Consider the following 15,343-nt stretch of genomic DNA (forward strand, 5'->3'; position numbering starts at 1 on the left):
TGGCTTACCTTTTATAAATTTATAGTATCTAATACAACGAAAATGCTATATAAATACAGAAGCATGAGACCTGTTTGAACATGTTCAATTCAGATGCATGCATTCTCTTCCGCCCCTCCCGCACTTTTCTACATCCCCCGCCTTCACCTTTTTCACTGTACCCTTGTGCCCCCATATTTCCCCTGCCCCTTGTATGTTTCAGATGTTTGGTTTCCATCCCCACCTTCCTGTCTTACAGGTCCATTTCTGTTTTCCTGGCTTCTAACCACACTATCATTTAGAAGTTAGAATCCTAGTAGGAGAGGACATGGAGTATTTGTCTTTCTGAGCTTCACTTAATGGTTACCTTACTAAGTTTATTTAAGAATATAAGTTTTGTTAAGTTTTTGATCCAATAGCCACTATTGGATTTACTGTGGAGAATCCCTTGATTGTTGAGGGATTGAGTAGCATACTGGCAAGTGCCTCCACATGTTATGTATGTTTTTAGAGGTATGACGTGATGCCTCTACATGTTATGTGTGTTTTTAGAGGAATGACGTGAGATGCCTCCACATGTTATGTATGTTTTTAGAGGTATGACGTGATGCCTCTACATGTTATGTATGTTTTTAGAGGAATGACATGATTCTTCTACATGTTATGTATGTTTTTAGAAGTGTGATGTGATGCCTCTACACGTTATGTATGTTTTTAGAGGGATGACGTGAGATGCCTCCACATGCTATGTATGTTTTTAGAGGTATGACGTGATGCCTCTACATGTTATGTGTGTTTTTAGAGGGATGACGTGAGATGCCTCCACATGCTATGTATGTTTTTAGAGGGATGACGTGATGCCTCTACATGTTATGTATGATTTTTAGAGAAATGACATGATTCTTCTACATGTTATGTATGTTTTTAGAAGTGTGATGTGATGCCTCTACATGTTATGTATGTTTTTAGAGGGATGACATGATGCTTCTACATGTTATGTATGATTTTAGAGGAATGACATGTTATGTATGTTTTTAGCGGACTTTTGTTTTTATCTTAGGTTCCAAAGGTTGTTTAAGAAGCACATTCTTCTGACATCTTTCAGAATCTTTCCCCTTTCCCCCAGAGCCAGAATAAGTGTTTTGATATGCGTATCCTGTGGAGCATTCAGAGGGCAGTGAAGTGGTGGTTTATGCTGGCTGCTGCTGTTCTCTTGTAAGCAAGGACTTACATATATAGGTATCTCTTTCCTCCTGGCAAGAAACAACTTAAGGGAGGAAGGATTTAATTTGGTTCAATGCTTGGGGAGATGTAGTCCATTATGGTGATGAAGGCATCGCTGCAGACATGGGGAAGGCCGTGTGTCTGCAGTCAGGAAGCAGAGTCAGTAGGAATGTGCTGTGCTATGAGGCCTAACCCAGTGACCTCCTTTGTTAAAGTGAAGCTCCACCTCCTAACAGATTTCATAGACTTCCTAAGCAGCAGCACTAGCTGGGAGTCACACGTCCTAATGCCGGCACTTGTGGGGTTGTCCTGCACTCAGACCACAGCATTGTTTACTTCCCCTGGCTTGTCCCAGTGTCCAGGCATCGTGCACACGAATGTATACCTGTAGAATTGCTGCCAGATTCAGTTATGGACGTGCAGCAACAGGGAAGAGACCTCTGTTCACAATTCTGTCGGAAAAATACTTCTTCTAATGGGTCCAGAAGAAAAATCAGAGATGCTAATATGTTTGTACTTGCTTATGTGAGCCCTTATAAATTTATAATAGTGACAGGATTAATTCTGTTACTTCAAAATAAGTTTTCATATGTTTACAGACTTTAGAAGAAAAAATATAAATGAATCTGTTAAAATGAGTTAATTGACCCATAGGAAGTGCTGTAAAATCATGATATTCTGGACTGGCAGGATGGCTTAACCATTAGAGGCTAAGACTCACAACCAAAAGGACAAAATAATGGCAACATTTCTATACTTAAAGTAATAACTTAGAGTTATAGTTCTCACTATTTTATGTTTGACATTTTAGTATGAGTATTTTAATTTGATAAAGTATACTTCAACAGGCATAAAGATTAAAACTTTTGACAGTTGATTAACATCAAGCATTATACTATACATTTAACCTGTTTTGTTGCACTGACTGTTCATAGGTAGCTGTTATATTATTTTCCAACAATAAAACTGAAACTTAGGTTATATCATGATTCGTTTATATATCTGTTTGTTTCTATCTAAGTGTAAGTTACTTTAAATTAGGGACTGCATTTTCATACTAAAATATGCCATGTGTGGCTTTATATTTAAGGTGAACTATCCTGTTTGTCAAAGACAGTGGTTGTAACTTAGTTTTCATACTTATTTACGGAGTCCCCAGTTTGATCCCCAGCAGTGCATAAACTGGGTGTGGGCTGCACATCTATAATCCCAGTCCTGAGGAGGTGAGGGTAAGGATTAGAAGTTCAGGGTCATCTTTAGCTACAGAGCAAGTCCAAGGTCTGCCTGGACTACCTATAAATGGACAAGTTTAAGTTTTAATATCTCTTTACTTTCTTGATATTGAGCACCTCAAATAATTTTTTAGTGAATGATATACCAGTAGTTAGCATATAATAATTAAAATTAGAATTTAATTTATTTAAAAATCTGTTCATTTAAATGTCTTAAACAAACAAACAAACAAAAAAACCCCAAGGATTTGATCTAGAGCCTTGCAATTCCTAGGCAAACACCCTACCACTGAGTTACATCTCTGTTCCCTTCCCCCACCTCCTTTTACATTTTAGTTGAGATAAGGTCTCACTAATTTCTTTTGTAGCCAAAACAAGCCTTGACCTTGAGACTCTTCTGAATCGCCCTCTGAACAGCTAGGATAATAACTGTGTACCACCAAGCCTAATAGTAGTCTCTCTGTACACTTTTATAAATGTTGTCGGTGGCTAGTTTAATCAAATTCTCAATTAAATTCTTCATTTAATCTTGCAGTTTTGTTTGTTTTGGGTTTTTCGAAACAGGGTTTCTCTGTGTAACAGCCCTGGCTGTCTTGGAACTCACTTTATAGACCAGGCTGGCCTCAAACTCACAGAGATTCACCAGTCTCTGCCTCCCAAGTGCTGGGATTAAACCACCACCAGGCTAATCTTGCAATATTTTATATTAGTTGAAGGTCTTGAGGAAAATCTGAACTCAGGTAAGTGTCTGAGAAATAAAAGAGTACTTAATACCCATCAGATAATAGTAATATTCGTTGATATTAAAGCAAAGCTTAACCTGCCAGCTTATAGTTTGCAATATCAAATAAGAAAAAAATCAATTAACTTTTGTACTTTATCACACTATAGGGATATAATGTTTTAAATTTTAAGTGATTCTTATATGCCTGTATGCTTCTGTCATATCATTGAGAGATCTTGCATTATTGAAATAGACAGATTTCTTACATTTCATTTTACACTATCAAAAATCATATTCATTATTATCAATACTAACTTCATCAGAACATCTTTGGGTCTTGAGAAACCGTCAAACCCCAGGAGGCAGGCATAATTATTACACAGCATCTGGAATTTTGATTGGGAACTTAGATTTTATCATTGACCATAAATGTTACTAGTTGTTTTCCTTGAAGTGACGGACCCACTTTGTTCATTTTCAAGGAAATATTCCAAGTCTGAATATCTGTATTTATTTAAGGCTAGAGATTAGTTAACTGGCCCCAGGGTCACATAGCCTATAGCAGCAGAACTGGAGCTGGAGACCAGGGTTTTGGAGTCTTTGTGTTATATTGCCCCATGTCTAAATTATTTGGAACTTACTAAAGCATGTTCTTACAATAGTGTATATGGTGTTTTTCCTAGAGAACATGAATGGTTTAAACAGGATTTGCCCAGTTACCTATTTCCTGAAGACCCCTCCTATGATGCTAACGTCATTGATGATGAGGCTGTGAAAGAAGTATGTGAAAAATTTGAGTGTACAGAATCAGAAGTAATGAACAGTTTATATAGTGGTGACCCTCAAGACCAACTCGCGGTGGCTTACCATCTTATCATTGACAATCGGAGAATAATGAACCAAGCCAGTGAGTTCTACCTCGCCTCTAGTCCTCCAACTGGTTCTTTTATGGATGACAGTGCCATGCATATTCCCCCAGGCCTGAAACCACATCCTGAAAGGATGCCACCTCTTATAGCAGACAGCCCCAAAGCACGGTGTCCTTTGGATGCACTGAACACAACTAAGCCCAAATCTTTAGCTGTGAAAAAAGCCAAGTGGCATCTTGGAATCCGAAGCCAGAGCAAACCATATGATATTATGGCTGAAGTGTACCGAGCTATGAAGCAGCTGGATTTTGAATGGAAGGTAGGAAATCACAATGTACTAAGGCTGTTTGAAGAGAAATTTTTTTATATAATAAGTTTTCTAAGCAGTTGAGTATTGAGGTCCACATAAAGTTGTTTTTGATTTAGAAATAATTGTAGTGGACTTCATGTTTTTGATAGACACGGTTCATTCTTTTAAACTGTATAACACACTATCAAAACATAATAAATAAAGGCTAAAGAACTGTCGATGCTGGGAACATATTTTGAGTTACAGAATAGCATTCTTGTCCAAGTAATTGAAATTATCTGAGAAAACAGCCCACCTGTTTCATAGCAACATTTCTGAAATCTGAAATCTTGAAAGGCAATTTCTTCTCACCTTTTCCAGGGTGAATGTTTTCTTTTCATGCTTTTTTGGCACACGTGGTCGATGGCTGTGGCAGTTAGTGTTCAATATATATATTATGTTTCAAGCCTGTTCATTCTGTCAACAAGTAATTTCTCCAAGTTGAGAAATTCTCTTATCTGATGTTTTTCATCCTTGGTTTGCTAGTTCTTTCCTCACCGCTGGGACAAAATCCCTGACAAAGGAACTTAAGGAAGGAAGGGTTTGTTTAGACCCCCAGCCTGAGGATATAGTCCATCCCAAAAGGAAGTCATGGAGGCAGGTGTGAGACAGATGTCTGCCATGAGCAGAAAGCCATGGATGCTGGTGCTCGGTCCAGACTCCAGCATATAAAAAACAGTGCTGCCCACAGTTAGAGTAGACTTTCCCACTTCAGTTTACCCCATCTAAAAAATTTCTCACAGACATGCTCAGAGGTTTGTCTTCTAGGTGACTGTAGACTTTGTCACGCTGACAGTATTAATCATCACAAGCCCTCCCCTGTCAGCTTGATACCTGACCATACCATTTCAGATCTGTAGCCTCCATCTCTTCTCCCCACAGCCATGGCCATCTCATGGTTTGAAATGCATTCAGCACGATTTCAAAGGTCCCGTAGTCTGTAACGGTGCCAGTGCTGTTGAGTTTTAACTGTCACACTTGATTATGGTGTATTTTCTTACTATCAGCATATATTTTTCTTTTTCAAGTTAACATTTTGTTGCAGCTCAACTCTTTGAATATATATGGGATCATTTTTAAAACTTAAGATATCCCATCAACTGTTATTCTCCTGAAGGTGATGAATACTTAATTTTTTATTTTATTTATTTTGTTTTTACAAGACAGTGCAGGGTCTCACTGTGTAACTATGGCTATCCTGGAACTCACTCTGTAGACCAGGCTGTCCTGGAGCTCATAGAGATCCACCTGCCTCTGCTTCAAAGTGATGGGATTAAAGTCGTGTGCCACTTTAACTGGCCTATATTAATGTTTTGAAATTAAGATAGTTCTTTAACAATTTCGTATATGTAAGGAATGAATTCTTGCTATTCTCTCAACTCTGTATTCTCATATGCCTGTCCCCAGCTCTTCCCTACTTGTCCCTTTCCAGATCTATGAATTAAGGTTTTGTTGATTAAAGGGAAAAACATTCCAAATTTATCATATAAACATTCAAATACATTTTAATAAACAATTTTAATTTGTTTTCATTTCATTATTTTTACATGATTAAGATAACATTCCTTAAATAAAGTCGATTTCCTTTTTCTGAAGCAAGTTTATTTAGTTAAATACGATTTTGCTGGGCATAGTGGCTCATGCCTGTAACAAACACTAGCCCTCCAAGAACCTGAGGCAGAAGAATTTTTATAGACTCAAGACCCTGTGTGGGATTCTGTCTTGCTTTATAAGCATGTAAGTAAAAGAGATGCCAACATTTTAAAATATCCAGGGAAAGAATCTAGAAACTAATCTGACACATTCTGAGAACCAAGTGTTGATGGAAGCTGTTAGTTTGTTCCTGGCTGCCCTGACCCTACATAATCACACAAAAACTATATTATTTGCAATACTGTTTGGTCAATAGCTTAAGCATGTTTCTGGCTAACTCTTATATCCTAACCTAACCCATCTCCGTTATTCTGTGTATTGTCACATGACAGTGGCTTACTGGGTGAAGTTCTATCCATTGTCTGTCTCCAGCAGGGGTACATGGCTTCTCCCTGACTCTGCCTTCTTTCTCCCAGCATTCAGTTTAGTTGTCTCCCCACCTCCACCCCCGACTAGCTCTATTCTGCCCTATCACAGACAAAGCCAGCTTCTTTATTCATTAACCAATAAAAGCAACACATATACAGAAGGACTTCCCACACCAGCCCAAAATCTTTTCATCTGATCTGCAGTTTTACACTATTCTTGGGATATCGTGCTGTTGGTGTTTTATGACTCTACCTGATGTAAGCCATTGTAGGCAGAAGTTTCTGTCCTGCCTAGTCCTAAAGAAACACACAGAGGGTTATATTAATTATGAATTATTTGGCCTATTAACTCAGGATTATTATTAGCTAGCTCTTATAACTTAAATTAACCCATAATTCTTGTCTATGTTTAGCTACTTGGCTTAGTACCTTAGTCAATAAGACATTCTCATCTTACTTCCTCTGCATCTGGCTGATGACTGCATCTCTGCTTTTACTCTTCCCAGAATTCTCCTAGTCTGGTTGCCCCACCTATATATCCTGCCAGCCTACTGGCTAATCAGCTTTTATTAAATCAAAATGAGTGTACAAGAGCATTATCCTACAGCCAGCCACTAATATTTAGCTCTGTTATTCCTTCTGCTCGAAACTACTGAAGCAAAGTCTACTAAGATTATTATTAACACTCTAGAGCAGATCCATATCTGGGTTAAAGGCTATACTCTATAGGATCTGAGTTTTTACAAATGGTATTGATAGTGGGATTAAATATACCAAATTACTTGTGACATAGAAGAAGAATCAAGTATAAATCCTTCTCTCACCTACATTTGATTTTAATATTTTTTGCTAAGATGGGAGACATTGTGTAGTTTTAAGCTTTTATTAATTTCTGGTTCTAGGTAGTGAATGCCTACCATCTTCGAGTAAGAAGAAAAAACCCTGTGACTGGCACTTATGTGAAAATGAGCTTGCAGCTTTACCTGGTTGACAATCGGAGCTATCTTTTAGACTTTAAAAGCATTGATGGTAAGGAGGCTCGCATGGATGAGTTCTTGAGAAATAAAACTTGGCACCATTTGACCTGCTGTCACAATCATCTCAAAGACATGGTGGGTGGAGTCTCTACTTTTTAAAGTAGACCTAACAAAAATGTAGGTGAAATTAAATATGTAAAATGGCCTAAGATGGAAGCTGTCTTCAGATGTCAGCATGCTCACTTTCATATCAGTGGAAGTGCTGCATCCTGTGTTGAGAAGAATTAGGGATGCATCAGCTGTGGAAGTGTTGTGAGTGATTGGCTGGTAACGTGTGATGACTGTGGGAAGGGTGAGATAGCATCTCTTCTCCCAACACTGAACATCACAATCTTTACTAAGCTCCCGGGCTCAGATCTGTTTACTTCCCATTCTCAGTTCAGCAGCTTCAGAAAAGACTTGGACGTGTGCACTTGCTCCATTCACTGTTCTTTGATCTTTCAGATGAGGTGGTAGAGCAGAGGTCTGGTTCCTCAACACCTCAGCGGTCCTGTTCTGCTGCTGGCCTGCACAGACCACGGTCAAGCTTTGATTCCACCACAGCTGAGAATCACTCACTCTCGGGTTCCCTCACTGGCTCTTTGACTGGAAGCACTTTGTCTTCAGCTTCCCCCCGCCTGGGCAGTCACACCATGGATTTTTTTGAAATGTGTGCCAGTCTGATCACTACTTTAGCTCGTTGATAATCTACCACTGGTTTCTTTCTTTCTGTTACTGCACTGTGAAAATCACATATACTCTTAAAAATTAGTATCTCACTTTTGGGTATTACATACTCTGCAATATAAATTGATGTGAATATCCCCAGGTGACATGCCGTGTATTGAAATTACCGGAAACACAGAAGTCTGGCACCTTGTTTACTTTTAGAACTCTATTATTCTACTGTGCCTATGATAAATTTGAATAGGTAGTACCTTTAATGGATAAGTGTTGATGATGTTTGCTAATTTATACTTGTGAGCACTACACGTGATGAGCACACTTCACTGACGGACCAGCTAATTAGGAGTGGTGGTACCTTCTTCCTCATGTGTAGTTTGCTTTTTAAATTTCAAAAGGTGTTAGACTATCTAGGCACTCAGTTTTCTTGCACAAGAAGATTAAGAAATAGAATGTGCTAATCAAATATTTAAAGTAGAAATCTGAAAATCCTGTCCCCCTAAATATTAGAAACCAAATTCTTTTCAATGGTTTCTGCAAATACTGCCTAGTATTAGCCAGAAAGACTGTGTTTCTTTTAACAGGTGCCCAGTATCTAGACTTCTCAACATTTGTACAAGGTCCTAGTTAAATCCCACCACCACCAAGCAAGACAAAACCGTGCAAAAATAGTACATAGTTAAATGAAACAAGGCAAAATACCAACAACCCCTTAAAGGAAATTCTATGTTGATCTCCTGTTTTGTGTTTATGGGCCTGGGGTGGGGCTCACATGGGTTGGGAGGGCCAGGAGGTTATGACCTTCTGACTCTTCACTAATTCACCTGAGGTCTAAGTTGTTATTGATGCCACCTCCTCCTCGGTGACCATTGTCTTTGTTCATCAGTTTTCAATGTTTTGTTCCCTTTCTTTAATCTTTCAGTTCAAACCCTGTTTTCTTCTTAGGACCTTAGTGTACTTCCAAAACTTATCTGCTGTGACCTTCACTGTTGAACCTGATTGGACAGGGAAGCCTTAAACATTTAAAGTATTTTCTCCTGGAATAAGTATATGTGTTGTTTACATATATACGTGTATGTATTGACACATCAGTGCTTTTAATCAAAAAGAACCAAACTTTTTTGTGAAAGTTTTTTAGTTTAAGATAAAAACACTATAAAGCAGGATAAAGTTAATTGATTATATTTTGTTTTAGTAAAAGTATTTTTAAATTATGTATAATTTATCTAATAATATATTTATTCATTTATTGTGTTTATGTTGTGATTAACAAAATCATTGACTTGATTTATCCTAGGAACTATTAAGCTCTTGAAAATGAAAGAAGCATTGCCTTGACAGGTTTCTCTTTACCAAAAATGGTATATTTTCTGTCTACCAAGGAGAGCAATGAGACTATGAAACTAAGTTTCTCATGTGTTCATGGAAGACAGGTTTGTCTGTCTTTAAATAGCTTTGAAATCATGAGTTTGCATCATATCACATGAGATAATTTTGTAGTTCTTTAGAAAATGATGGTCAATACTTATCACTCTAGTTTTCAGTATCAAAATCTAAAGAACCCTTTCTCCAATTTGAGAAAGTGGGTGGGTGTACAATTAAGGTAACAAGTTTTTAATCTTCGAAAGATTGCCATCTTGTGGCAATAGACGGTAATTTTAGTAGTTATTTTAATAGCAATATTTAGTCCTGTTTTGTCTAATGTGTTTTATGGATGTGGCATAATTTTGACTTCTCCAAATGTATGCATGGCCCTTTGTGTGTGTGTATGGGAGGGAAATACCTGCTCATAATATTTTTCTAATTACGAATGGGAGACTTTGAAATAAGGAAATTATTGGATTCATTACCTCTAATTACAATATCCTCAACAGTTTTGAAGGCAGGAAGGTTGCCAGAATGCTCTCTTAGTCTAGTGAATTTGGTGTTAGGAGCTTGCTCATAGCAAAACTACTTTGTTTGAATAATTATGATGCTATTGGAGAACTAAAAATTATTTACTATTATCTTATTTATTCCAGTGTTTATTAATACCCAGATTGACAGTTGCCTATTGAATTTCAGGAGAACTGAAGGTCATTTTATTTCTTTTCTTTTAACATTTCAAAACTTAATTATTTTATGAGTCTAGGTGATAGAATAAATTGGTTTGCAGAGAGAATTCAGTGACTCATCTAGCAAAATAGAAGCTAGAACTTTGTTGCAGCATAGGTTTTTTTGTTTGTTGGTTGGTTGGTTTTGAGGCTGAGCTTCTCTGTGTAGCAGTCCTAGCTGTGTCCTGGAACTAGCTCTTGTAGACCAGGCTGGCTTTGAACTCACAGAGATCTGCCTGCCTCTGCCTCCCCAGTGCTGGTATTAAAGGTGTGTGCCACCACCACCTGGCTCATAGCACAGTTTTTCTTCTTTGTTCTTGGGAACAGAGAAGGAAAGAGTGCTTTGCAAATTTAAAGTTCCCACACTTCAGTCAACACTGGATATAGCAGGTTCTGAGTTAATATCAAGCTATCCTAGGGAGAATTACTTGTTAGGTTATAGGTGTGGGTCTTATTTATGTCCTGGAAATGGACTCCATCTTGTTCTAAAATAGTTTTTCCTAAAACAAAGAAATACCATGGACTCATTTTGGAAAACGTGTTCTGTACTGCACTTACAGAAGACGGAGTGTTCTGTGCTGCATCTTGCAGAAGCAGCACTAAAATCTTGGATGAGTTCGTTCAGAAAAATCAAGGCACATAATTGTGTGTGGCCCTACTTTGCCTGAACTAGTTTGCTGTTTTAAAACATCTGCTGAGGATGTTGCTTCCCCATAATCCCACTGGGGAGCATGAGGCAGGAAGATACTTTGAGGCCAAACTAGACTAGATAGATATCAAGACCGAGTTTCACAATGTAAACAATAAAGAAGCCTGAACATCCCATAGGAAAGTATGGAAAACAGCTGTCCCCGAGTACCACACCCAGTGTGATCGTGACACTTCAGACAGCACTCCTTCCCTTTCACTTGCTGAGGACAGCCTGGTTCAGGTTCAGAGCCACGCCGTTTACCTTGCGGGCATGCTTACCCAGAGCTTGTGTCACAGCTTGGGATTCTTAATCAGACTGATGGTTTTTAGGTAGAACTTCTGTTCTTTTCTTCGCTCAGTGGATGACTGGGAAGTCTTAGACAGGTTACTTATGAAAACCAGAAGAATAAGAGACCAATGACTTGCTTATGGCTCCATGGAGAGCCAATCAGTTTGAATTCATTCTTCAATGACCACTGGACATTTTCTAAGTACTTTGATTTGGGAAACCAAAATCAAATCTGTCTCAAATGAAGTCTAAAGGGAGAGAGAAAAGCAAACCATTCACAAATTAGGGTTTTGTTTGGATGAAGAAACCATTTTAGAGCCCCTTGCAACCTCTGGTCATCTGCAGGGGCCCAAGCTAAGCAGAAATGTATGTCCTCGTGTGCCAGGGAAGTGGCTGATTTAGCACTGCGTCATGCAAATAAGTCTTCAAAGATACTTATATAGTTCTGGGTGTCCTTTTTTTCTTAGCTAGTTTGTACTCAGGGAATACAAATTTAATACTTGAGATAAAATGAAATATAATTGGAAAATAATCATGAACAACCAAATCAGATTTTTATACTGCTTTATCTGTAGTATCTACTAATATGTAAGCATGCTCAGTTAATGTGGGCCCCACATTGATGTTTAAAAGATTCAATAGCCTGAAGCATAGCTACCACAGACCCCGGGGCTCTGTCTGCTCACTGGTTAGTAAGTTAAGCTAGTGTGAAGTCTCCTACCTAAATGTGATCTGCTCATAGACGGTGTGGTTTGTGTTGGGTCTGAAGAGCGAGACTCTTCAGTCTGGCATCTCTACCTGTCACCTTTCCTTCAGTTACCTATGACTTTAAAGTAGGGATCAGGGCTTCAGCAGTTCTCAGCAACTCCGCTGAAAAGTTTGGGTGACGGCTGTGTGTATCTCTGAGGAAGTTCCATCTTGGACTTGGCCTCAATTGTGAGACCCTAAAGTACAAGGGATAGGGAGAATGGCTGGTGCCCTTTGAGCTCCAGAACTCAGCCTTGTTTACTTCTTGAGAGAGTTTGTGTTAGTGTCCTGTTCTTATGTATTAGTATTTTATATTGGTATGAAGGTTCTGTCTTGGTTTGAGGCATTTCAAAGGTGTATACACCTGTATTCTAAGCACAGCTTTGTGGACTGCCAGAGTGCAAATGGCAGAAATAGTCAGCAAATCAAGATGCCCACGTGAATTGAGCATTAATCAGAAAGTGGCTGATAATCTTGTGGTGGCAGTGCTAGCAATTTCCAGTTCTGTTCATGTCCCCTTTCAGTGACCAGTCCAGTGGGCAGGGACAGCAGTCTCTCCATAAGTCATGAGTGCCATACGTGGATTCAGTGGTACCAGTCACTTAACCTTTCTTCTGGACTGAACAGTTTGAGTTTGTGAGACTTCTGATAGGCAAGTACTAAAATAAACACTGGTGTATTGCTTGTGAGTCCTGGAGTGACATACAAGTTGTAACTGAATTTATCTAGTTTAATTATAAAAGCTAGTTGATTGTACTAGCTAGATGTAATTATGTGAAATATTTATGATTAAATTGATTTTTTATAAGTATTTATAAGTTATTGAGGGTGCTTGAAATCTAGAAAAATTTCTAGAACCTAATTTTTTCTTCAATTTTATTTATGTGATTTTGGGGTGTGGGAAGTTTTTTACTGGGAATTGAACCGAGGGCTTCACATATGTGAAGAAAGTGCTTGACCACTGACCTAAATTCCCTGCCCCTATTTATGTGATTCTTAAAGTACAGTCTCTTTCTGTAAAGGAAAACTAGCCCCAGTCCCTCTCTAAGTTGTGACTGTTAGCGGAAATAGGCTTATCTAAATTTTATATTGGTGGTTTTTCATTTTATGCAGAAATGATGTGACCCTATTTTCATAGAGCACTCTCTATGAACGACCTGGTCACTACTGGCTTGACAGAGATTCTCTCAAGCCTTTTAAAACTTGGAAATGCAGCTTAAGTTAGTGAGCTTTAAATCATTCATATAGGTATATGTACATAAACATACACATTATTTCAACAAGTAAGTGACTTCTTTACCAGCCTTTCCTTGAATATTTGTGATGCAGTTGATACCACTGGTTATAGCATGAGGAACAGGACCCACAGTCTAGACTGGATTAAATTTTGATTAAACTTCTTCAGCCATAACCTGATAAGAATCAGGTCCCATCTAGAAGTTCTCAGATTGCAGGCCTGTATTTTGTGAGCCAACATTAATGTTTACTGCCAGCCTTGTATAGCAATGCCGTTTGTAACTCATGTGACTTTTGGTAACTGTAGTTTGTGTCTATTAGTAGTTCGGGTTTTATAGAGGTAATCGTGGTTATTTGGACAAGCAGGGTGGGTCAATTCAATTATATTTAAAGTGCAATTAAGGAAATTATAGGGTATAATATTCTTTCCAGTTTTAAAAAATAGTTAAGGATTTGTAGAATGTCCTAGAATAAAGAAAAATTTGAAAATAGACTTTTTTTTTAAAAAAAAATAAGGTTTATACGGTGATTTTTTTTTAATTCAAGATTTGCTACTTTGTGTTAAAGTTTTAAGGAAAAACAGAAGCCTCCTAGGAAAGAAGAATTGCATTTTTATTTTTCTCTTATTAATCTGAATGTGCATTTCACAGCTAAGTCTGTTGTAAATAATATTTGTTACCAAATGAAGCCCATTTTTCTAGATGGAGAACATTTTCCAAAAATGAAAGAGACATAGACCCACAGTCTACACAAAGAAAGAAACAGTTCCTGGTGCCTTCCCAAATAACTGCAGAGTAAAAGCATATTAAAGCAAACACACGATCAAACTCCATTTTCTTTTGAGTTGTCTGTTCCCCTGTGAGCTGCCCCACAAAGGGTTGCGTGGTTTGCTTCTGCTTCTTCAGTTCCACTTGACCAAACCTCACACCATCACCACTGGAAATCCTTCACCGAGTAGAGTTTCTGTTTCATTTATATCACTTTTAAAAGCTACCTGGGCAAATATTTAGCTACTCTCTTGTGCTTTTAAAAAATGAATGCAATTACTAGCAATCTTTATGTTTTAAAGTATATAAAGGAAAGAAACGCAGAGTTGAAGATCGAGTCTAATTGAAATCGAATTCCCTGTTTGCCCCTATCGCAGCACAACTGTGTGACCCTGTGTAGTTCCCTCTCGTACAAATGTGGATAATAACCTACCTCACAGATGTGTGTGAGAAGCTGTTTGAAAACCTGAAAGTGGGGTTTATAGTCACATATTCAGCGTCAGTCTTGGCTTTTTTGCTAGACAACTTTGATACCGACAGGATGAGTATCTCATTTTTAGGTGTCGTGTGTAATAGGAGCATAGTGTTAAGAATGTTTAAGACACAGTTTCACAAATTACAGTGTTCTTATTGTAAGACACTTAAAATTTCCTGGAAACCTCAAATATCTAAATATCAAAACTGTCTTTTGTTTTAGTAAATATTGTTATTCGGAATGTTGACTGAAGCTGCCTTAATGTACCAAAATACAGCTTTCTGTCAAGACTGTTCACAAATACCATGGTTGTACTGTTTTGAGTGTTGATTGTGAAGTTGTTATGAACTATGACCTTGAAGGATAGTATTTTGATATTATTTTGGGGGCAATGGTTGTGTTTTTATCACGTTTCACTACTATACAGTGTTTTTTGAGTGTAAACAATAAAATTGAAAGTTGACAGATACTAGATGATGTGTATGGTCATAGCATATTACTGGATAGTAATTACTTGATTTGTTTTTCAGGAACACCATTTATCCCTAGCCTGTAAAATAATCCCACGATGTGTTAATCCTTAGTGCAGGGCTAGAGTATGTCTCTATTTGAAAACATTGTTAAATCATTGAAATGGGACTACTTTTTACAGTTGGTTTCAGAACAGAAGATTAAAGACTCGATTTTGTTTAAATAACTATAGATTCTAATTTCAATTTTATTTGTTAATGCATTTTTGTGAGTTAAATGATCGGTGGGAAAGATTTATCTTCAGTAACCATGTAGAAAAGATTAGTGAATTTCAAAGCATTTCATATTTGCAGGCTCTGTCTAATTAATGTTTGCACTGTTTGGAACTCATTGGCAACACACACAAGAGGAAGTGGCCTGGTTGCGTGTCCACATTTTCCACAAAATCAAATTAAAATCTGGTTAATTTGAAAGCTA

The 15,343-nt window shown here is 37.8% G+C and overlaps 1 protein-coding gene across 4 annotated transcripts in view; it reads left to right on the forward strand.

Moving 5' to 3' along the window:
- The window catches only part of Prkaa2 (protein kinase AMP-activated catalytic subunit alpha 2), a 62,601-nt gene extending 47,258 nt beyond the window's left edge, over positions 1-15,343 (forward strand). For all 4 annotated transcript variants that reach the window (XM_048453237.3, XM_085686346.2, XM_048453239.3 and 1 more), the window contains 3 exons: positions 3,843-4,347; positions 7,301-7,427; positions 7,880-15,343. In XM_048453237.3, coding sequence (XP_048309194.1) covers positions 3,843-4,347; positions 7,301-7,427; positions 7,880-8,118 — 871 coding nt within the window. In that variant the 3' untranslated portion in view covers positions 8,119-15,343. The remainder of the gene's footprint in view (positions 1-3,842; positions 4,348-7,300; positions 7,428-7,879) is intronic.

Source organism: Myodes glareolus, chromosome 3 (genome assembly GCF_982192425.1).
Source record: "Myodes glareolus chromosome 3, mMyoGla1.1, whole genome shotgun sequence".
Classification (NCBI taxonomy): domain Eukaryota; kingdom Metazoa; phylum Chordata; class Mammalia; order Rodentia; family Cricetidae; genus Myodes; species Myodes glareolus.